Genomic DNA, 25,468 nt, shown 5'->3' with positions numbered 1-25,468 from the left:
TTTACTGCAAAGCAGAAGCAGCTCCAGAGAAGCTGTTCCCCTTATGCTTCCAGTAAACCCTTTGTACAATGGGCATTGCAGGGGGAAAACTGAACTCTGAGATCAAAGACATCATCTGCTGCTAATTAATAGAGTGCATTGCATGGAAAACACTTTCAAAATGTGTTGCAGGTCCGATGTAAGCATGTGCCAAGCATATTGCACTGAATGGAAATGCAGAAGCATTTGAGTACTTTATCACATCATTCAGAACAGTGGAATAAAATTATTTATTTAGTAGAAACACTGTTACATACACAAACAATGTGGGTTTTCTGAGCACGCCAAAATATCACAAACCTTGGCAAAAGGACCTTGGCAAGTAAGTCCTTTTGTCTGAGGAAGGGTCTCGACCCCAAACATCACCCATTCCTTCTCTCCTGAGATGCTGCCTGACCCGCTGAGTTACTCCAGCTTTTTGTGTCTACCTTCAATTTGAACCAGCATCTGCAGTTATTTTCCTACACTCCTTTTGTGACCGTATCTGTTCACTCACCTGAGCTTAATGCGAAAGATAAATTGAAAGTCTTTATAAAAGACACATAGAGAACCCTTCATAAGGTCAGATGGTCATGTGATAGCAGATTTTAGGCCATTCGGCCCATCAAGTCTACTCTGCCATTCAATCATGGCTGATTTATCTCTTCCTCTTAACCCCATTCTCCTGCTTCTCCCCATAACCCCTGACACCCGGGCTAATTATTCCACTCCATTTGCCCATCTCTTATGTCTCCAGGACATCCAGGACCACAGTGGCACAGTGGTAGAGTTGCTGCCTTACAGGGCTTGCAACGCCGGAGACCCGGTTCGATCCCGACTACGGGTGCTGTCTGTACGGAGTCTGTACATTCTTCCTGTGACCACATGGGTTTTCTCTGAGATCTTCAGTTTCCTCCCACACTCCAAAGATGTGCAGGTATAGAGGTAAATTGACTTGGTATAAGTGTAAATTGTCCCCAGTGTGTAGGATAATGTTAATGTGCTGGGATCTCTGGTCGGTGCAGACTCGGTGGGCCGAAGTGCCTGTATCTCTAAAACTAAAACTAAATCAGCCTTCCCCTATATCTAAAGGATTTCCTTCTAAAAGGGGAAGGAGAGTAGTTCCTTTATTCCAGATGTCTTCTCTTCCTTGTACAACAAGCCATCTTCGTCATCCTAAGGACTTAGTTCAAATGTGCCTCATTCTTGTTTAGAAAAATGAAGATTGGCAGACGTGCAAGGTAACAAGAATCTTGGTCTAATGAAGAATAAGATGTGGATGAAAATATATTTAAGAAAGGCAGCAGAGCCAGACAAATACAATGTACAGAAACTGCTCATCAACTCTCACCACATACTAAATTCATATATATATGTGTGTATATATATATATAGATATATATATATATATGTATATATATATATATATATACATGAGTGTTTTAGTAATATAAAAGAGATATGCACAGGGAAGCCTTGGGAAGTTAGGACCGCGACAAAACTGATTTAAGTAATCTAGATTAACACTGCAGTGTATAGAAACATAGAAAATAGGTGCAGGAGTAGGCCATTCGGCCCTTCGAGCCTGCACCGCCATTCAATATGATCACGGCTGATCATCCAGCTCAGTAGCCTGTACCTGCCTTCTCTCCATACCCCCTGATCCCTTTGGCAAAAAGGGCCACATCTAACTCCCTCTTAAATATAGCCAATGAACTGGCCTCAACTACCTTCTGTGGAGGAGAATTCCACAGACTCACCACTCTCTGTGTGAAGTAATGTTTTCTCATCTCGGTCCTAAAAGACTTCCCCCTTATCCTTAAGCTGTGACCCCTGGTTCTGGACTCCCCCAACATCGGGAACAATCTTCCCGCATCTAGCCTCTCCAACCCCTTAAGAATTTTATATGTTTCTATAAGATCCCCCCTCAGTCTTCTAAATTCCAGCGAGTACAAGCCCAGTCTATCCAGTCTTTCCTCATATGTAAGTCCCGCCATCCCAGGGATTAATCTGGTGAACCTTCTCTGTACTCCCTCTAAGGCAAGAACGTCTTTCCTCAGGTTAGGAGACCAAAACTGCACACAACTGCACAGTATGATTTAAGGGATTGCTGCACTGTCAGATCTGCTACCTTTCAGATAAGAATTAGGCTGAGGCACATTCCTCTCTCTGGTGAACATAAAACGTGCCACAGAAGTACCTTGATGGAACCAGGGCTGGTATCAGCTGTTTTCTGGCCCATATTTATCACTCAATTAGCAGCATTAAACTGGTTGATCTGTCCCTTCTCACACCACGGTTGGTGGGAGCTGTTTCGGCACAGCCTGCCTGCTGTCTTTCCTATGTTACAAAGACACCTACACATCATGAGTACTTCATGAGCTGAAAAATGTTTTGGAACGTCCTTGGATTACAAAATGAGCCACATTAATGCAAGTTTCGTTATCATCTCTCACCAGGTGCTTCAAACTGTGTCATTTATAACTCTTCCAAACCACTCTTTGGAGAGCTGTCCAATAGTGGTAACAAAATCCTTGTGGTGGTAAACTTGCAAAATCTCCATGCTCTTGTTGCAGTGATTAATTCTGTACTGGTAATTATGTGTTTCTCCTCCCTTACAATACGATACGATACGATACGGGTTGCCAACTTCCTCACTCCCAAATACGGGACAAGGTGACATCATCTTGGTTGCTATGCAACCCACCTTCTAGTTTGTACAGAAGGAATACAGAGCTCCTGTACAAATAAAGCTCTGTATTCCTGGCCCGGCGGCTGCCATTGGTGGAGCGCGAGCACGTGGCCGCTGGCTGGGTGAGATCACGTGGGGCGCGGGGCAGTGACGTCACCCTTTATCTCTTATTTGGGAGTGAGGAAGTTGGTAACCCTACTAATACGGGACAAGGGCGGTCCCATACGGGACAAACTAATTTAGCCCAAAATACGGGATGTCCCGGCTAACACGGGGCAGTTGGCAACCCTAGATACGATAGAACTTTTTTTTAATCTCAGGAGGGAAATTGGTCCATGACTATTTTACTCCTCACACATCATCTTCGTCATCTGTCTCCTGCAAAACACACCAGAACAATAAGCAGAGGATGCAGAGCGAGAGGAAGCTGTTCTGCTCCAGGATGGCTCAGCTCCTCTACATTAGAGTATCACTGAAAAAATATGATGCGGAGGAGGCCATTCGACCCATCTGGGATGGGGAAATCTCATCATACTTTGAGCACTTGATCATTAGCCCTACTGTGTGTGGTTCTTCAAATGTACATCCAGGCTGTTTGTAAATGTTTCCCTATCCCCTGACTCTCAGACTGAAGAAGGGTCTCGACCCGAAACATCACCTATTCCTTCTCTCCAGAGATGTTGCCTGTCCCGCTGAGTTACTCCAGCATTTTGTGTCTATCTTCAGTGTAAACCAGCATCTGCAGTTCCTTCCTAAACTGTTTGTAAATGTGCTGAGGATTTCTGCATTTATCGCCATTGCAGCCAGCCAGCACCCTCTGTATGAAAGCAGGTTTTCTCATCTAACTTCCAACTCTTCTTCCAATGTCTTTAAAGGTCCTTCCTTTTTTTATTGAGGCATTATTTGGGTGGAAATCCTTATTCTAGGCTATTTATAATTTTACAAAACTCAATTCAGTCTCATTGCTGTCTTCTCCATGACCTAAGAACGTATCCCCAGCCTATTAAATATTTCCTCACAGCCAAAATGTGCAGCTCAGCCAGTAGCTCTGCACCCTCTGCAGTGTAATCCTGTAATGAGGTGACTCAACCTGAAATGTCACCCATTCCTTCTCCCCAGGGATGCTGCCTGTCCCGTTCAGTTACTCCAGCTGTTTGTGTCTATCTGTGGTACAACTAACTTTATACCGACAAGACTGAGGAGTTAATGGTGGACTTTAGGAGGAGAGGAACACCTCTGCTCGCTGTCTCCATCAATAGTGTGGATGTGCAGTTTACCAGGGAGTACAAATACCTTTGAGTGCAGCTGGACTGTAAACTGGACTGGTCCAGGAACGCTGATGCCCTGTACAGGAAGGGACATAGCCGGCTGTACTTTTTGAGAAGGCTCCGCTCCTTCAATGACTGCAGTGAAATGCTGCAGATGTTCTACCAATCGGTGGTACCCAGTGCCATCTTCTTCACTGCCGTGTGCTGGGGCAGCAGGGTGAAGGCCGCGGACACCAATAGGATCAATAAACTCATCGGGAAGGCTGGGTCCGTCCTGGGGGTGGAGTTGGATTCATGGGAGGGGGTCTTGGAGGGGAGGATGCTCCTCAAACTGCGGAGCATCCCGGACAATACAGCTCACCCCCTCCATGACACACTGGTCAACCTGAGGGGCACCTTCAGCAACAGACTGGTCCCACCAAGATGCAGCACAGAACGCTACAGGAGATCCTTCTTCCCTGTGGCTATCAATCTGTACAACTCCTCCCCCTTCTGTCTTGGGGTAGACTGAGGCTGACACCCCTCCCCCCTCCCCAATCTTTGCACAACCCCAATCCTTTCCACTCATCACTTTAATTTCAGGTTTCATGTATTCTGTGTTTTATGACCGTTGGCAGATCAATTTCCCTCCAGGGATAAATAAAGTTCTATCGTATCGTATGGTATGGTATGGTATCGTATTGTAGAGTGTGGTGTAGGGGATGATACAGGTTCAGCACTGACCACACTGACACTCACAGTAAAGTGATAGGATTTATTTACATAGAAACATAGAAAATAGGTGCAAGAGGAGACCATTTGGCCCTTCAAGCCAGCACCGCCATTCATTGTGATCATGGCTGATCATCCACAATCAGTAACCCGTGCCTGTTTTCTCCCCATATCTCTTGATTCCACTAGCCCCTCGAGCTCAATCTAACTTTTAAAAATTCATCCAGTGAATTGGCCTCCACTGCCTTCTTTACACCAACTAGAAAGTCCGAGACCACATGGGGGCGCTGTGAAGTTGGCGATCTCAGGCTTGTGTGTACAGTGCTGGTCTCACAAGAGGTGGCATGGCTTCTCACTGCAGTTCACCCTTTCTTCTAGTGGAGTCGCTGCCTCCTCCTGCCTAACTTCTGACACCTAATCAAGAATCTATCTATCTCTGCTTTAAAAATATCCACTGACGGCTTCACAGCCTTCTGTGGCAAAGAAATCCACAGATTCACCACCCTCTGACTAAAGAAATTTCTCCTTCCTAAAAGAACATCCCTTAATTTAGAGTTTAGAAGGATGAGAGGGGATCTTATAGAAACATATAAAATTATAAAAGGACTGGACAAGCTAAATGCAGGAAAAATGTTCCCAATGTTGGGCGAGTCCAGAACCAGGGCCCACAGTCTTCGAATAAAGGGGAGGCCATTTAAAACTGAGGTAAGAAAAAACTTTTTCACCCAGAGAGTTGTGAATTTGTGGAATTCTCTGCCACGGAGGGCAGTGGAAGCCAAATCACTGGATGGATTTAAGAGAGAGTTAGATAGAGCTCTAGGGCCTAGTGGAATCAAGGGATATGGGGAGAAGGCAGGCACGGGTTGTTGATTGTTGATGATCAGCCATGATCACAATGAATGGTGATGCTGGCTCGAAACATATTTTCTATGTTTCTATGTAATTCTGAATTTGTCCTGGCAGCTCAGTGTTTCGGGCTTTTGGGCAGTGCTGGAAGTACTGGCTTATCCTAGCAGCTCAGGCTTTGCCTTTGTCTTTCCCTCAATGTCCACAGGCAGGAAAAGGCATTGGAAATTAGCTACCCTTCCTATGGATTGGAGGGGAGCTAATGTTACCCCACTTTTCAAGAAAGGAGCGAGTGAGAAAGCAGGGAATTATAGACCAGTTAGACTGATATCCGTGGTGGGGAAGATGCTGGATTCGATTATCAAAGATGTAATAGCATTTGGATAGCAGTAACAGGATCGATCCAAGTCAGCATGGATTTACAAAGGGAAAATCATGCTTGACAAATCTTCTGGAATTTTTTGAGGATGTAATGAGTAAAATGGACAAGGGAGAGCCAGTGGATGTAATGTATCTGGACTTTCATAAAGTCTTTGATAAGGTCCTACACAGGAGATTAGTGGGCAAAATTAAAGCACATGGTAGGGTATTGACATAGTTAGAAAATTGGTTGGCAGACAGGAAACAAAGAGTAGGGATTAACGGGTCCCTTTCAGAATGGCAGGCAGTGACTCGGTGCTGGGACCGCAACAATTTACAATATACATTAATGATTTAGATGACGAATTAAAAGTCACATTAGCAAATTTGCAGATGACACAAAGCTGGGTGGCAGTGTGAACTGTGAGGAGGATGCTATGAGGATGTAGAGTGACTTGGATAGGTTGGGTGAGTGGGAAGATGCATGGCAGATGCAGTTTAATGTGGATAAGTGTGAGGTTATCTACTTTGGAGGCAAGAATGGGAAGGCAGATTATTATCTGAATGGTGTCAGGTTAGGAAAAGGGGAAGTACAACGAGACCTGGGTGTCCTAGTACATCAGTCACTGAAAGTAAGCATGCAGGTACAACAGGCAGTGAAGAAAGCTAATGGCATGTTGGCCTTCATAACGAGACGAGTTGTGTATTGGAGCAAAGAGGTCCTTCTGCAGTTGTACAGGGCCCTGGTGAGACCGCACCTGTGCAGTTTTGGTCTCCTAATTTGAGGAAGGACATTGTTGCTATTGAGGGAGTGCAGTGTAGGTTCACGAGGTTAATTCCCGGGATAGCGGGACTGTCATATGATGAAAGAATGGAGCGACTGGGCTTGTATTCACTGGAATTTAGAAGGATGAGATGGGATCTTATGGAAACATATACAATTATTAAGGGATTGGACACGCTAGATGCAGGAAATATGTTTCTGATACTGGGGGAGTTCAGAACCAGGGGCCACAGTTTAAGAATAAGGGGTTGGCCATTTAGAACTGAGAAGAGGAAAAACTTTTTCACAGAGAGTTGTGAATTTGTGGAATTCTCTGCCTCAGAAGGCAGTGGAGGCCAATTCACTGGATGCTTTCAAAAGAGAGTTTAGAGCTCGTAGGGCTAGCGGAATCAAGGGGTATGTGGAGAAGGCAGGAACGGGGTACTGATTGTGGATGGTCAGCCATGATCACATTGAATGGTGGTGCTGGTTCGAAGGGCCGAATGGCCTCCTCCTGCACCTATTGTCTATGTATCTATGTATTATCACGCTTGGCCCAGCCACTCAGTCTTAGCGTCGGTAGAGGCGCTGGCTGTCGAGGGCTTCTTCCCAGCAGCCCAGTCTTGACCTGATGTGGCGCTGGTGGTCTCAGGTTTGCCCCAGTGGCTGACTCCCTTGAACCTGTGGAACGGGAACACAGCCAGTGCCCAGGACCAGGTTAACCTATGATGAGCATTTGACGGCACTGGGCCTGTAACTCACTGGAGTTTAGAAGAATGAGGGGGGGACCTTATTGAAACTTACAGAATAGTGCAAGGCTTGGTCAGAATGGATGTGGAGAGGATGTTTCCACCAGTGGGAGAGTCAAGGACTCGAGGTCATAGCCTCAGAATTAAAGGACATTCTTTTAGGAAGGAGATGAGGAGAAATTTCTTTAGTCAGCGTCACCCATTTGTTCTCTCCAGAGATGCTGCTTGTCCCACTGAGTTACTCCAGCATTTTGTGTCTGTTGTCGGTGTAAACCAGCATCTGCAGTTCCTTCCAGCACATTGTTTTAGAAAAGCAGGTTAACATTTCAAGTCAATATCCTTTCAATGAAACCAAACTCATTGTCTTAACTCACCAAGATTAACTCTTGTATTCTTTTTTACATAAGAACAATGGATCTCTTACACTTGCTTGAGAGAGCAAACTGGCCTTCAAGTTAACATCACCTCTGAAAGATGGCTCCAGCTCGCTCTCAACATTGCACTGAATTGTCAGGGAGGGTGTGATTAATGAGACAAGGCTGATACAATGAGAGGGAGGGAATATTCCTTTTGATTTGCCTTCAGTAGCAGAATTGTAAATTACTCTTTGCAGGCACAAACATTCTGAAGGAGCTCCACAACAATTTTCTGGCCTTAAGACGGCTTATCACCCTAAGATTTGTCCGTTTCATCCTCCTGTTCCTTATTGCTGTGTTGCAGCATCTTCCTGCCTTGGCACATGGTCCACTGGGTTTAATGCTTACACGAACCCCCTGAAAAGGCACCTCATAAATCACACAACACTCTGCCAGTTATAGGAATGTGTTGCTACCTAATGAAGAGGGGGCAATGATGGGAATTATGCTTCTGGGAATGTAGGTCAGAGGGAGCTATATGTGCCATTGAAGAATACTTCCCATATGTGCAAGAGGACAACAGAAGCTCTCCAGGGCTGCAACCTGGTCCTCCTGGCATGACAATGCCAAGAAGGTTCCTGCAAGAACCACTAAGGTTCTACATTATTGGAGAACCTGCAACATAGGCACATGTCCATGCCCTCTCTATTCCATGGGGCTGAAAGAAGATTGGACAGCATTTCCACACAAACGAGATGTGGAAGGGATTGGTAGGAATACTCTGCAATTGTCCTGAACTATTCCTATAAAAATAATCCCAGCCTCTCCAATCTTTCTTGATTGTTAAAATTTACTTGCCACCGCAATACAACCATGAATCTCGTCCATACCTCATCCAGTTCAATCACGTTTTCCACAATATGTGACAGTGGGCATGACCTTGAGTTGTGCGTGAAAAGCAGTGTGGGCATGTGAGGATAATGGAAAGCCTAAGATCTCTGGCAGAATGATGTGTAGTGTTTGAATGCTGGCACCTTCAATGTCAGTTTCAGGGAAAATAGTCTCTGTAATCGTTGGTTGTTGTCAGGTCAAACATCAACTATTTCTTAGTTCAATGAGGTTGAAACTTATGACAAACAGATTTTACGTGTGGACACCATTCATGCCACCTTTTGGGGGTATTTTATACCAGGCAAACCTGCTTGGGAGAATAACAAATCTTACCTGAATATGAATGGGCTAATTTCTTAACCGGTACCACTAACTCCAAAAATGAACTCAATATTGCCATGCTCCACACTAAACTAATATTCAGCCTCATTTATATTTACAGATTTGTATGAATGAATTTCCAAGCCAAAGACTTGCTTTTATGGAACACCTTTCACAACTCAAGATTCTGCCTGGATTTGATGCACATTTCTATGTTTGCCATCTGCCTCACAGGCTTGGCCAATTTGAACAGCACTTAATAGAGAATTGGGCATTATGTGTAAGAGTCAGGAAGTCATGAAGCTGCTTTGCAGGACTTTGGTTAGGCCACATTTGGAGTATTGTGTGCAGTTCTGGTCGCCCCATGACAGTAAGGAGAAGGTGCAGAAGGTTAACCAAAGTGTTGTCTGGATTAAGGGGTCGTGACTATAAGCAGAGGCTGGACAGACTTGGATTGTTTCCTTTAGGTAGACAGTCAGAACCTTTTTTCCCCAAGGATTGAAATGTAAAGATCTAGAAGGCACAGCTTTAAGGTGAGAGGGGCATCTTTTAAATGCAGGGTAAGTTTTATCCAGAGAGGGGAGTGCCGCGAATGCTCTGCCAGGGGTGGTGGAGGAGGCAGAGGCAGATACGATGAATCTTCACTCAGAGAGTTGTAAATCTGTGGAATACTCTGCCTCAGAAGGCAGTGGAGGCCAATTCTCTGAATGCTTTCAAGAGAGAGCTAGATGGAGCTCTTAAGGATAGCGGAGTCAGGGGTAATGGGGAGAAGGCAGGAACGGGGTACTGATTGAGAATGATCAGCCATGATCACATTGAATGGTGGTGCTGGCTCGAAGGGCCGAATGGCCTACTCCTGCACCTATTGTCTATTATCTATTGATGATGACATTTAAGAGGCACATTTAGACAGGCCTATGCGTATAAGGAGAATGGAGAGGTATGAATTATAGTTTAACTTCGCATCATGTTTAGCATGGACATTGTGGGCCGAAGGGACTGTTCCTGCGTTCCTGAGACCTGTCTGAAGAAGGGTCTCAACTCAAAACGTCACCTATTCCTTTTCTGCAGATGCTGTCTGACCTGCTGAGTTACTCCAGGCTTTTGTTTCTCTCCTGTGTTGTACTGTTCTTCCAGGTCTCCCAATTGAACCATGGCTGATAATTCACCACTGAACATTTAGCTACAATATATGCTTATTTTCATTTTCATTTTGACCTCAGCATTTAGGAATTAACAACAGCAAAATAAAAACATCAAGTTTTGATGTGAAGCCACAAGAAAGCACCAGTAAAGCTTTACTTGATAAAACTGTATTTTTCGCATGACATTTGTACATTTTTTTATTACAAAACTGTATCGTACTAAAATTTAAAATCAGTTTTTGGTCAGAGAATATTTAATCTTTGTGTGCAATTATCATGTATTTACAGGGTCCCATGTTAGTGATTTTTCCAATGATTATTTCATAATGTCATACACTCTCCACATAAGACATGGCTTAAGATAAATATATTAGTAAATAAATATTCTGAGAACATATTTCCATAAATGAAATGTGCCGCTATACATATACAGAATATACAGACAGTTTCTAGCCTTTTTAACACGTTAGAGAAAACTGGTAATGATGGAGAGAACTCTTGACCATTTTATAATTCTTTACAAGAAATTTCAGACAAATCTTTTAAGTGCTACAAATATAAAATAGTGCCTTAAGTACCCAACAAGGCAGTCAGGCAGTGAAGGCATTATTGTGTACATAAAACTCTACTGTGGTGCCTTTCAGTATGGATGATCAAAACACACACACAATTGGTGCGTGGTCACTCAGCCTGTTCCATGGCCCCCATGAGTGCTTGTGATAAGCTCGCCTGGTTCTCTCGACGCAACACAGTGAAAAACATTCAGTCAAAGCCATAAATTGGCTGTTGCTTCCTTCCCATCCCCAACCACCCTCCCTCCCGCCCGCCCGCCCTTTCCCCAACTTCGTTTCCCCCCCCTCAAATAATCTCCCCCCTTTTCCCGCCTCTTCGTGTTCCCCGTCCCCTCTTGTTTTCTCTCCTTACATTTCATATTGCTGATTTACTAAGGCAACCGTAATCCTGAGCATGCAGAAAGCTCAAAAATCCCTTGGACAACAGATCAAAGTTTATTCCTGATGTTCCTTGACAACAGTAGTTTTGTTGCCTTGTAACAAAGGGCAGCAGGGTTTTAAATAACAGCAGATCTTGACCTCACAAGACAAGCAGCATGAACTGAGTCGTGGAAAGTTGCATCAGATTTGGTGTTTTCCTCCATATTACCACTGATGTGTGTTGTTTGTCAAAGCTAAAACAGTCGGTTAAGGACTGGGTTTGGAGTTTCATTGATTGCTTCCCGTATCTCCGTACTTATTTACACACATATATATATAAAATCAGATGTTCTGTTCAGTGACAAAATCTTTCTCTAGCATCAGAGATGGTCCTGACCCTACAGAAAGAAGAAAAAGAACATGATTAGCAAAGAGGAACAAGCTCTCAATTTCAATGGTAAGCTTTTAAAATTCGGGGATATAAATTGATTTTTTTTTCATTGTTTAAATGCAATAACTGTTATCCATTCTATGTTATAATCTTGTTAACTGTGGCGCTAACATTATTATTTGGTATACTTTTGACAAGGGCCAAGTGGCAAAAAGGTCAGATTCCCCACAAAGCAAATTGTCAAGGTTGCTACTGTAACAATTGCCAATGAGATTAAACACAGGTACAGGCTGATCAATAGCTGGAACCAAATGCCTCGCCACTGGTAACATTGAGAATGGTTGCTCCAGACTTACCAAGGGCAGGTTCCTTGCCCAGATGGAAAGAGCTTGTTTACATAAGCTGATTAAAACGACACCACCATTGTGGGCCGGATATCAAATAATGATGAGATGGAGTATCGGAGCTGATCGATAACCTCATGTCTCAATGACCTTTAAGACAAAGAAGATAGTGATCGACTTCAGGAAACAAAGTGGTACACATACCCCAGTTTGCATGAATGGTGGTTGAAAACTTCAAATTCCTAGGAGTCAATATCACCAACAATGTCTCCTGGACCGCCAATATTGAATCAACGACCAAGAAAGCACACCAACGCTTCAACTTCCTTAGAAGGCTTAGGAAGTTCGGCCTGTCCCCTACAACTCTCACCAACTTCTACAGATGCACCATAAAAACCATTTTATCAGGATGAATCACAGGTTTGTTTGGGAACAGCTCCATCCCAAGACCACAATAAATTGCGGTGAATTGTGGACGCAGCCCAGACCATCACACAAACCAACCACCCTTCTATTGACTCCATTTATACCTCACGCTGCCTCGGCAAGGCCAGCAGCATCATCAAGGATGAGTCGAACCCAGGCCACTCCCTTTCTCCCCTCAACCACTCCCCTCACGGACTTTGTTGGCTTTACCTTGCAATAAACGTTATTCCCTTACCATGTATCTATGCACTGTAAATAGATCGATTGTAATCATGTATTGTCTTTCTGCTGACTGGGTAGCACAAAAGCTTTTCACTCTACCTCGGTCCACGTGACAATAAACTAAACTAAAAAAACTTTCTGCCCTGGAGGGAACTGACCGCTCAGTCCTCTCCATCTTCATCGCTTTGAATGAAGACAAACAGATGGCTGCTCAAGCACTGACGTAAGAAATGTGGTCAGCTGGCAGCCCAGGGTTGGAATCAGAGTTTCAAAGTGAAACAGAGATGGAGGCCATTTGGCCCATCAAGCTTTCAAAAGCTTTCTGCAAGTCCGATCTTGTCTATCATACCCCTGGCTATTTTCCCATAAGACAGCAATTTCTATCCATCTTAAGTTTCTATCCAATTACCTTTTGAAGGACACAACTGAGTTTGGATACAACACTCTTCCTTGAGTTGAATCCTAGATCATGACGACTCTGTAAGGAAAAGGTTTCCTCACGTTGCCTCTGCCTCACAGGCCAGTCATTGTTAATCCTTGTTCCTGAGATTAAGCTTAGACAACTAATCTAGTTTGACGACTGAGGATATCAATGAATTGGCATGGACATTGTGTTCCTGAGACCTTTACACTTTAGACTTTAGAGATACAGCGTGGAAACAGGCCCTTTGGCCCACCGAGTCTGCACTGATCAGCGATCACCCTGTACACTAGGGCCATTTCAACCAAAACCAATTAACCTACAAACCTGTACATTTTTGGAGTGTGGGAGGAAACCAGAGCACCCGGAGAAACCCCACGTGGTCACGGGGAGAACGTACTAACTCCGTACAGACAACATCAGTAGTCGGGATTGAACCTGGGTCTCTGACGCTGAGAGGCAGCAACTTTACCGCTGCGCCACCGTGCCGCCAATTTGATACTCAAATTGCATTTCCCATTTCTTCTCAAGAAATGCTGCACTGTGGTGGCATTTTGCCAGGGTCACAAGAGCAAAGGATCAAGCATAACAGTTCTGAACTTATTTGGATAAAATCAGTGCTGTCGATCTGACACCCTGCTTTAGTCATAGAATCATATGGAATAGAAACAGGCCTTTCTGCAAAACCTGCTGATGTCGACCAATCTACAACAGTCCCAATAGCATTTGGCCCATATCTCTCTAAATCTTTCCTATCCATGTGCCTGTCCAAATGTCTTTTAAATGTTATTATAGTGCTTGCCTCAACTACCCCCCTCTGGCAATTCGCTCTATACCTACCACCCTCTGTATGAAAAAGTTGCCCCTCCGGTTCCTGTTAAATCTTTCCATTCTCACCTTAAATCCATGTCCTCTGGTTCTTGATTCCCCTACACTAGGTAAGACTCTGTGCATCTACCCTATCTATTCCACTCATACACCTCTATAAGATCACCCCTCATCCTCCTGTGCACAAAGGAATAAAGTACGAGTCTGCCCAACCTCTGCTTATAGCTCAGAACTTCAAGAAATCTTTGTCAATCTTCTCTGGACTCTTACCAGCTTAACAATATCTTTCCTGTAGCAGTGTAGCCAGAATTGAACACAATACTCCAAATATGGCCTCTCCAACAGTAACAACTGTAAAATAACATTCAAGTTCTATACTCAACACCCTGACTGATGAAGGCCAGGTGCTGAAAACCTAATTGACCACCCTATCTACCTGTGATGCCACCTTAAATGAACGATGTACCTGGACTCCGAGATCGCTCTGCTCTACAACACTCCCTCACTGTGAAGGTCCTGCTCTGGTTTGACTTCTCAAAATGCCACACCTAGCACATTTCCAATAAACGGTTAACCATTCCTTAGCCCACTTGCCCAACTGATCAAGGTCCTGCTGTATTTTTTGATAACCGTCTTCCCTATCTACAATACCATCCACTTTATCTGGGTGCAGCACAATACGATGTTGCTTAGGCTGCATTTGCAGTACAGTACAGTTGTGGTCACCCAATTACAGGATTGATGCAGAGGCCTCAAAGAGGGTGGGTGTGGAGAGGTTTACCAAAATGCTGCCTGGATTAGAGGGTTTCAGCTGCAAGGAGAGGTTGGATAGATTTGGATTGTTTTCTCTAAGAAGGGTCTCGACCCAAAACGTCACCCATTCCTTCTCTCCAGAGATGCTGCCTGTCCTGCTGAGTTACCCAGGCATTTTGTGTCTACCCTGGATTGTTTTCTATGTAGTGTTGGAGGTTCAGGGGAGTTGAGCATATAACATTCTGAGAGGCAGTAGACAGTAGGGTAGGCAGTTAGAACCCATTTCCCAACATTAGAGGGCATAGCTATAAGGTGAGAGGGTGGGGGGATGTTTAATAGAGATGTGCGGGGCAGGGTTTTGTACATGGTGGGGGCCGGGAGCACATTGCCAGGGGTGGTGGTGGAGGCAGATGCCAGAGTGGCGTTGAAGAGGCTTTTAGATGGGCACACGGAAGTGCAGGGAATAGAGGGATATGGATCATGTACAGGCAGTGTAACTTGGTACAAACATTGTGGGCCGCAGTGATGGTACTTCTGCATACTGTTCTATCTTTATTGTCATTTGCAAATTTACTCATCATGATTTGTACATTCTCATCCAAGTCATTGATATAAACCACAATCAGCCATGGATCCGACACTGATCACTACAGGCACAACACTGGTCACTACAGGCACACCACTGATCACTACAGGCACTCCACTGATCACTACAGGCACACCACTGATCACTACAGCAACCACCGATCACTACAGGCACACCACTGGTCACTACAGGCACACCACTGATCACTACAGCAACCACTGATCACTACAGGCACACCACTGGTCACTACAGGCACACCACTGATCACTACAGCAACCACTGATCACTACAGGCACACCACTGGTCACTACAGGCACAACACTGATCACTACAGGCACACCACTGGTCACTACAGGCACAACACTGATCACTACAGGCACACCACTGGTCACTACAGGCACACCACCGGTCACTACAGGCACAACACTGGTCACTACAGGCACACCACTGGTCACTACAGGCACACCACTGGTCACTACAGCAACCACTGGTCACTACAGGCACACCACTGGTCACTACAGGCACAACACTGGTCACTACAGGCACAACACTGGTCACTACAGGCACAACACTGGTCACTACAGGCACACCACTGGTCACTACAGGCACACCACTGGTCACTACAGGCACACCACTGGTCACTACAGGCACACCACTGGTCACTACAGGCACACCACTGATCACTACAGGCACACCACTGGTCACTACAGGCACACCACTGGTCACTACAGGCACACCACTGATCAAAGGCCTCTAGGCCGAAGATCAACCTTCCGTCATCATCCTCTTCTTCCTTCCATGAAGCCAACTTTCCATCCAGTTGGCTCGCTCTCCTGGGATCCCATGCGATCTAAACTTCCACAGCAGCCCGCCATGCGGAACCTTAACAAATGCCTTCCTGAAATCCGTGTGGATAACGTCTACGGCTCTGACCTTATCAACCATTTTATTGATGCAAAAAACTCACAGATTCGTGAGACACCATCCCCCATGCACAAAACCATGCTGACTACCCCTAATCACCCTGTCTATCCAAATGTATACATATATCTCTCAGAATACTGTCCAGTAACCTGCCTACACTCACTGGTCGATAGTTCCAAGGCTTTTCCTTGCAGGCCTTCTTAAATGGCGGTGCAATATTAGCCACCCTCCAGACTTCCCGCATCTCACCCATAACCTTGATGGTTCTTAGATCTCAGCCAGGGCGCCTGCAATATCTTCTCTAGCTTCACAGTATCCTCAGATATCGGTCCCAGGGCATTTGTCTACCTTCATTTGCCTTAGGATGTTCTGCACCACCTTGACTGTAATACTGACTGTCCTCAAGACACTTCCATTGACTGTCCTAAGTTTCCCAGTCTTCATATCTTTCTCCACAGTAAAAACAGAGGAGAGATTCTGATTGAGGATCTTACCCATCTCCTGTGGCTCAACACAGAGATGACCACTTTGGTTTCTGAAGGGCCCTATTCTGTCTCTAGTCACCCTCTTTCCCTTAGTGTGCCTAAAATGGCTTTGAATTTCACTTAATATTATCTCCTGCTCCCGTTTTGCTCTCCTCATTTCCTTCTTCAGCGTGCTCAATTCCTGAGCCTCCTCCAGAAATACGCTTGATCGCACCAGCCTGTAGCTGTCCCCAACCTCCTTATTGTTCCTGAGCAGTGCTTCCATCATCTCCCATCATCCAGGTTTCCTTACGCCAACCTGCCCTGCCCTTTGTTCTGATTGGAAGATGCATGCAATGCATTGAACGACTGTCAGCACACGTTTAAAGCATCCCACCGTGCCTACAAACCGCCTACCCCAATCAAATGGAGCAAGTTCCTGGTTATGTTTTACCAGAGGGGTGAGGAAATGCAGTGTGCTCTGTGTCGCAGAGACACGGCTCACCCCAGCTCCCCAGCTGCTTTCTCCATGGACCGAACTGAGACATCAGGGAAAGGGAGAGGCCGTGATGCCTGCCTGATGGTCAACGCTTGGTTGAGCTCAGATGTAGCAGTCCCGCCCTTCTACTGCCCACACCTGGAATTTCTGGCAGTGAAGTGCCATCCCTTCAACCTCCCGAGGGAATTTGCCGACATCATCCTGACCGCGGTCCACATATCAGCCCAGGCAGACGGCTGTCTGGTATTGGAGGAGCTGCATGCTGTGGCCATCAGCCACCAGGCAGCGTACCCCAACGCCCTTCCTATCATAGATTTCAACAAGGCCCTCTTAGAGAAATCATTCCCAACCTACCACTAGCACATGTTCTACAGCACCAGAGGATCGAAGACCCTCGGCCACTGCTGCACCACCATCGAAGGTGCCTCTTGCTCCATCTCTCACCCTCACTTTGGGAAATCCAACCTGGGTCTTCTCTGTCCTGCATATAGGCAGCAACTGAAGAGTGCAGTGATATTATATCATCAATTGAGTATTGTGCTTACAAACCTGTTGCGCTGCTAAGTACTAATTTAATTATTCCATTTTGGTACGTATGATAATAAAACCTTTGACCCTTGACATCTTTATCCAGCCTCCTCCTCTCCTTCAGCATTCTGAAGCAACTGCTCTTCTTGTGCCTCCCTTGTTTGCTCGTACATCTCTACCATCCATTCACAACGTTGCTGTTCTACCTGGAGATTGGGTGACTGCTTTGCCGATTCCTCGGCTCACTCCTCAACGATGGCACTGAGCTTTCAGCCATCCATGACTTTACTTCTCCTGTCCATTCCCAACAAAACACAACTCAAACTTGAGGAAGAGCCCGTGTCCTCATATGCGGTCTTGCAACTCTTGGGACTTGGTCAGAGAGTCAAATAGCACAAAAACTGATAATTTGGCACAGCTCATCCATGCAGACGATGATGCCCCATCTCAGCCGGTCCCATCTGCATGCGTTTGGCCCATATCCCTCTCAACCTTTCCTATCCATGTACCTGTCGAATTGTCTTTCAAATGCTTTTATAGTGCTTGCCTCAACTATCTCCTCTGGCAGCATATTCTATACATCCACGAGTTCAAGAGTTTTGGATTAACATACTTTGCTGTATGGGTCAGAACCGGCCAGTCAACAACCTGTCATTCAGTTTCACTCACAGATGTTATGTGATCTGTTGAGTGTTTCCAGCAAACTCTTTTGCCTCATATTTCCAGCAACTCACAGCTCCAGCCCATCCCTCCTTGTCTCTCTTTTATTAGCCCTGATTCATCCAATAATTAGACAACTGAAAGAATTGTGTCACCTCGTCTCCAACGTATCATGGATAGTCACCTTGTTCTCTCCATCCCTCCCCCTCTCTGAACTTAAGACGCACTTATTTTCTCACTTTTTCCAATTCTGATGAAGGATCTTTGACCAGAAACGTCAACTCCTTGGTTGCAGCCAGACCTGCTCAGCATTTGCACCTGGCCCTGTGCTTATTTTACATTTCCAGCAACCACTCTTTTTGATTTTCACTCACTCACTCAAAATATCTCAGTGAGGTATCAGCATCTTTAGGGAAGTGAGGGGAAATGAAATTGGAGAATCGACAAATGTGATTCAAAAAGGCGTAATAGTTCTGCACCATAATATGGATGTGGGTCGGCCTGAGTCATGTGTTGTTTATTTCCAGCCAACTGCAGCACATTACTGAACCACTGCTCTTTGCAGCTCCCTTCATCTTCACATTTTTTCTTGATTTAAATTTTTTTTTAATGCATATTTAAGTTTTTTTTTCTTCTTTCCAGACTGCTGAAGGGCAGTTGCAGCTCTGTTCCCAATTACAGTCTGAAATCTTCAAAAGCACACTGTACACTACATGCTAATGTCTCACAAATGTGCTGAGCACTGCCACGCCAAAGCACCATTACAGAGGCTCAGCAGACTGACAGTCATTCCAACAGTCCATCGACTACCTGCTTCTGGGCACACATCTGCCACTGGCATTTTGGATGTGGCCAGGAGGCCACACAACACTTTCAGGTGACGTTCACTACAATATTTCAGCTGTGACAAATCATCGTTCTTCAACCAAAACTTCCTAGGAGCAGTCAGTCATAGTAATGGTGAAGCACTAAACATGGAGCACTGAATATGGGTGATATCACTTGGTCCTCAAAATTACTATGTTCATTTAACTAGTCTTGGCCGGTTTACAACTGCAGCACAGGAATTTGCTTAATGCACTACATCTTGGGTTTTGGTTGATTATAGTACAGGTTGAACACTCAATTTCCGGCACCCTGGGTTCCAGAGCCTTTCTGGATTACCATTTCTCTGGACTACCAGAGGTCACGTGATAATGAAACAACAATACACAATCTCGTCCGCTAATGCTCCCCTCCCGTGTCTCCAAGCACCACGGAGTGCCAGAAACTCAAATAAAACAAATATAAAATGTAAACTGAATGTGAATGGAATGACCACTGTCCCACCCCCGGCTCCCACCGTCTCCCTGGCTGTTTAGAAGCCCGCCTTCCGATCCCACTCCCTACAAGCAAGGTGCACCACCAAGCCCTTCTTCACCCACCAAAAATACAGTGCTTTCAGAAAGTATTCAGACCCCTTCACCTTTTCCACATTTTGTTATGTTACAGCCTTAGTTTAAAATGGATTAAATTCTTCTTTTTTTTAATGATCAATCTACACACAATACCCCAGAATGAAGAAACAAAAACAGCTGTTTAGAAATTTTGCAAAGTAATTAAAAAGAAATAACTGAAATATCACATTTACATAAGTATTCAGACCCTTTGCTATGACACTCAAAATTGAGCTTAAGTTCATCCTGTTTCCATTGATTATCCTTGAGATGTTTCTACAACTTGATTGGAGTCCACCAGTGGTAAATTAAATTGATTGGACATGATTTGGAAATGCATACACCTGTCTATATAAGGTCCTACAGTTGACAGTGCATGTCAGAGCAAAAACTAAGCCATGAAGACAAAGGAATTGTCCGTAGACCTCCGAGACAGGATTGTGTCGAGACACAGATCTGGGGAAGGATATAAAACAATTTCTGCAGCATTGCAGGTCCTAAAGAGCACAGTAGCCTCCGTCATTCTTACATGGAAGAACTTTGGAACCACCAGGACTCTTCATAGAGCTGGCCGCCCGCCCGGCCGAATTGAGTAATCGGGGAAGAAGGGCCTTAGTCAGGGAGGTGACCAAGAACTCGATGGTCACTCTGACAGAGCTCCAGAGTTCCTCCGTGAAGGTGGAAGAACCTTCCAGAAGGACAACTATATCTGCAGCACTCCACCAATCAGGCCTTTATGGTAGAGTGGCCAGACAGAAGCCACTCCTCAGTAAAAGGCATATGACAGCCTGCTTGGATTTTGCCAAAAAGCACCTAAATGACTCTCAGACCATGAGAAACAAGATTCTCTGGTCTGATGAAACCAAGATTGAACTCTTTGGCCTGAATGCCAAGCGGCACCACTCATCACCTGGCCAATACCATACCTACGGTGAAGCATGGTGGTGGCAGCATCATGCTGTGGGGATGTTTTTCAGCGGCAGGAATTGGGAAACTAGTCAGGATCGAGGGAAAGATGAACGGAGCAAAGTGCAGAGAGATTTTTGTTGAAAACCTGCTCCAGAGCATTCTGGACCTCAGACTGGGGTAGAGGTTCACCTTCCAACAGGACAACGATCCTAAGCACACAGCCAAGACAACGCAGGAGTGGCTTCATGACAAGTCTGTGAATGTCCTTGAGTGGCCCAGCCAGAGCCGGGACTTGAACCCGATCAAACATCCCTGGAGGGACCTGAAAATAGCTGTGCATCGACGCTCCCCATCCAACCTGACAGAGCTTCAGAGGATCTGCAGAGAAGAATGGGAGAAATGACCCAAATACAGGTGTGCCAAGCTTGTAGCGTCATACCCAAGAAGACTTGAGGCTGTAATCGCTGCCAAAGGTGCCTCAACAAAGTACTGAGTAAAGGGTCTGAATACTTATGTAAATGTGATATGTGATTATTTATTTTTAATTAATTTGCAAAAATCTCTAAACTCCTGTTTTTGCTTTTTTATTATGGGGTATTGTGTGTAGATTGATGATGAAAAAAATGAATTTATTCCATTTTAAAATAAGGCTGTAACGTAACAAAATGTGGAAAAATTGAAGGGGTCTGAATATTTTCTGAATGCACTGTACACAAAGTGCTGGAGTAATTCAGCATATCAGGGTCTCTGGAGAACACGGAGAGGTGACATTGAGACCCTTCCTCAGACTGATTCAGGCGGCTGAGTTCTCCAGCACTTTGTGTTTCAGTGTGCTTCACCATGGGGCTCCCTCCCCTCTCACCTGCTGCCGCTTCCAGGGTGGAGTACGTCAGTCGCTCAGGGGGAGGAGGAGGAGGCTGTGGTGTTGGGGAGGAGGTGGCGGGGGGTGGAGGGGGTTGCTGTGGCTTTTGACCTTCGTGTCGCCAGGTGCGAGTGGTCCTTAATTTTGTTGGCTGCTTCCTGAGGCAGTGTGAAGTAGAGCTGCAGTTGATGCGGGTGGGAGGGGGAGGGAGGGGGTTGTGCAGAACCATTCCGCCTTCATTACTTTTTGTAAATTCTTGCAGTCTTGGCCAGAGCAAATGGCATGCCAAGCTGCGATGCATTCAGATCGGATGCTTTCTGTTGTGCATCTGTAGAAACTGAAAAGAGTCGTTGGAGACACGCATAATTTCTGAGGAAGTAGAAGTGCTTTCATGGCCAGAGCATCAGTATGATTGAACCAGGACAGATTGTTAGTGACAGTTACAGCTGGGAAGATTAAGCTCCAAACCATCTCCACTTTTGAACCATAGACTCAAAACGGGCATGTGGTCCACCCCACTTCATGATGTCAATACCCAGCTGCTACATAACATCTATAGGGAAAAAAACTGCAGATGCTGGTAAAAATCAAAGGTAGCCACAAAATGCTGGAGTAACTCAGCGGGTCAGGCAGCATCTCGGGAGAGAAGGAATGGGTGACGTTTTGGGTCGAGACCCTTCTGAAGTGGATTAACCTATCAGAAACAACTTGTACTTTATAATTTAACATCCAATCTTCAACATTTTGCTTTAAAAGGTTTTCAATGGAAAAGATTATTGGCTCATCATAACCAATGCAGCCAGAAACTCTGTCTCATTATCTCTACCCCCACCCACTCCTCCTTCTCCATTTGGTCACCCCTTTGGTGATTCTTTCCACCACCTTTTCTGTGAAATCAAAACAGTGCTATCAATATCTCTTTTTTCTCAATGGGCCTGTTCAACATTTTTCCACATTTCATGCACTCTTTGATCCTTCGAAACATTTCAATAGGCCAATCAAATGACCAAATTATGTGCAGCTCATAAAAATACTCTCTGTTGCCCTCCAACCGTTTTTGATTTTGCTGTTAGGATTGCAGCTCTTTACAGTCTACCTGAGAACAAATCCTAAATGTATTCAGGGAAGGCAATGGTCCAGGCACAGTGACACACAGGTCTTGTGCTCAAATCAAAACACATCACGGTGTACAAATAAATTCAGTCTAGTTATCCGTAGATTGGCCTCATGGAGGCTGACACTAAATCGGACACTTTCTTATCTGGCCCATCAGTAACTCCATCACCACACCATTTAAAGAAATCATCACTCTCAGGAAAACTCCACTTGGATAATAAATCATCGGTATCATTCACATCCAGATAACAAAAAGGAAAATGTTTTTAAAAAAACATCCCAAATCAGCAAACGTGCGCAATGAGATGGAACGTCTACACTAAGTAAAACAATAAGAGATATTGGTTCATTCTATAATGTGCTTTTAATTTATTATGCTGTAATGTTGGCGTTAACAGTAAGCACCCTGCTGTTTTTATTGCCGTGTATGTGTTAGTCGATGACAATTCACACGCTTTGGCTCTCCAGCTTGCTTTCCAATTTCACCAAGTTGTAACTCTGACATTTGACTTTGAAAGTTCATTGAAAGCACACTGAAGACGTGTCTTACACCAAAAACCTCAACGTGTCTGGACAGCAGTGTTGAATGCACAGTACGTTGGAGATTTCAGGATGACAGCTTTGTGTGAGGACTTGCAGAAATAAACAGGTGCTGGTGCCTTAAGAGATAATCAATATATTCTCAATTAATTCCATGTATTATTCCAGCTTTGGTTACTCTTTCAACTGTTTTAAGCTGCCCTGGGCCAAACGCATTCTTCCAAAGTGCAACAGTGCCAGCGGATTACATTTGAAATGAAATAGAGCCAGCTGTACTTTTTGAGAATGCTCCGCTCCTTCAATGTCTGCAGCACATCTACCAATCGGTGGTAGCCACTGCCATCTTCCTCGCTGTCGTGTGTCGGGGCAGCAGGGCGAAGGCTGCGGACACCAACAGGATCAACAGGCTGGCTCCATCCTGGGGGTGGAGTTGGATTCATGGGAGGTGGTCTTGGAGGGGAAGATGCTCCTCAAACTGTGGAGCATCCTGGACAATACAGCTCACCCCCTCTGTGACACACTGGTCAACCTGAGGAGCACCTTCAGCAACAGACTGGTCCCACCAAGATGCAGCACAGAACGCCACAGGAGATCCTTCTTCCCTGTGGCTATCAAACTGAACAACTCCTCCCCCTTCTGCCTCCCCCCTCACCCCCCTAGCCAAATCTTTACACATCCCCAATCCTTTCCACTCGTCACATTAATTGAATGTTTAAATAAAGTTCTATCTGTTATAAATAAAGTTCTTTCGTATCGTAACATAATCACTGTTATAAAAAAACAAATGTTGCTTCTTGGTGTATAATCGTCTAAAGGCCTTACGAAGCATAACATTGTCCAAACACTGCACATGCCTCGGTGGTGGCTCTTGCAGTAGCTGGCGGTAGAATAGGTGAAGGATGCAGGGGACACGATATCTACCAAAACTGTTTTGTGCTTCTATTCAGGACTCAAGACCTCTACTGTATGCATTACTCGAATACCACACTCTTAATGATGGAAAAGGTTAAATGCGATTGCCATGATGGTCTGTATTGACTTGATGGGCCAAATGGCACCACCCTACAACAAGTAAGTTGGGCCAAATGGCACCACCCTACAACAAGTAAGATGGGCCAAATGGCACCACCCTACAACAAGTAAGTTGGGCCAAATGGCACCACCCTACAACACAAGGAAATGCACAAAGGAAATGTGGTAGACATCGCTTCCCCTGCCCCTAAAGGCACTTACTTGCAGGAGCAGCCTGTATCATGGGGCTGGATACAGCTGTGAGCCCTGCACAGCACCAGGACTCTGCTGATAAACACATTGCTGAAGCTATTTCTTACAATGCAACTCATCTCAGCATCTTATTTTTCACTCGTTTTAGCATCTTTTCTGCTTTTGATCTGACCAGGCTTGAGTGGCAGAATCATGTGAAAAGGAGCCTTGAATGTCTGCACATGAGATTGCTTGGGTCTGCCAACCCTTCATTTACCAGTCTGTACCGGTCCTATCCAGATGACAGACGGCCAAGCACACAGGCGGCCGAGCATTTGGCCGAGCAGTGGGATGGGTTAGCCGGCTGCTGCAGGTATCTTCTGCCAGATGGGAACTGTTCACGGCTGCATTCAGACCTGGATTAGAAGCAGCTCACAAGAGCGGGATCCTGCTATAACCTGGGTAGGACCTTGCTGCCCTGCTCACAAGGTCCACCACTCCAGAAAATCAAGGCGTAAATGGGCAGCACAGTGGTGTAGCAGTAGAGTTACTGCCTTACAGTGGGTTCGATCCTGACTATGGGTGCTGTCTGTACGGACTTTGTACGCTCTCCCCGTGACCTACGTGTGTTTTCACCGAGACCTTCAGTTTCATCCCACACTCCAAAGAACAGGTTTATAGGTTAATTGGCTTGTAAAAATGTAAATTGTCCCTAGTGTGTGTAGGGTAGTATTAGTTTTAGTTTGAGAGAATCAGTGCAGAAACAGGCCCTTCGGCCCACCGAGTCCACACCGACTAACGATCCCCGGTTTCCTCCCACACTCCAAAGACGTACAGGTTTGTAGGTTAATTGGCTTGGTATAAATGTAAATTGTCCCTGGTGTGTGTTGGATAGTTTTAGTTTTTTGTTTTCCCTGCACACACTAGGAACGTTTTACACTTATACCAAGCCAATTAACCTACAAACCTGTACGCCTTTGGAGTGTGGGAGGAAACCAGTCAGCACTGGTCAGCACAAACTCGGTGGGCTGAAGATCCTTTTCCTGCAATGTATCTCTAAACTAAACTAATAATCATAATCCTGCATTTGCCTTTACACAGACTACATCAGTACTTTGGATGCAGAAAGAGTTAAAAGCACTCAGAATAGTTACATCTCAGCTCTAGTCGATCAGACTGGCAATGATTGATGTCTGGCCTTTAGAAAATAAAAACAACCTTCCTCCCACACAATATCTTATCATTTTACAAGAAAATATCATGTCAACACTATCTTCACAAAATAATTACCACGCAGTTAAGTT

General features: G+C 45.1%; 1 protein-coding gene across 4 annotated transcripts in view; it reads right to left on the bottom strand.

Annotated features, from left to right (window-relative positions):
- Positions 1-11,030: 11,030 nt before the first annotated feature.
- znrf3 (zinc and ring finger 3) overlaps positions 11,031-25,468 on the bottom strand; it is a 285,032-nt gene continuing 270,594 nt past the window's right edge. For 3 of the 4 annotated variants that reach the window (XM_078421273.1, XM_078421275.1, XM_078421276.1), the window contains exon 9: positions 11,031-11,450. In XM_078421273.1, the coding sequence (XP_078277399.1) occupies positions 11,395-11,450 (56 nt within the window). In that variant the 3' untranslated portion in view covers positions 11,031-11,394. Of the gene's footprint in view, positions 11,451-11,896; positions 11,938-25,468 lie in introns of those variants that run through there. The other variant, XM_078421274.1, reaches the window with a different exon arrangement.

This window comes from Rhinoraja longicauda, chromosome 25 (genome assembly GCF_053455715.1).
Source record: "Rhinoraja longicauda isolate Sanriku21f chromosome 25, sRhiLon1.1, whole genome shotgun sequence".
Lineage (NCBI taxonomy): Eukaryota > Metazoa > Chordata > Chondrichthyes > Rajiformes > Arhynchobatidae > Rhinoraja > Rhinoraja longicauda.
Note: the sequence above shows the minus strand (reverse complement) of the source record. Positions and strands in the feature narration are given on the sequence as shown.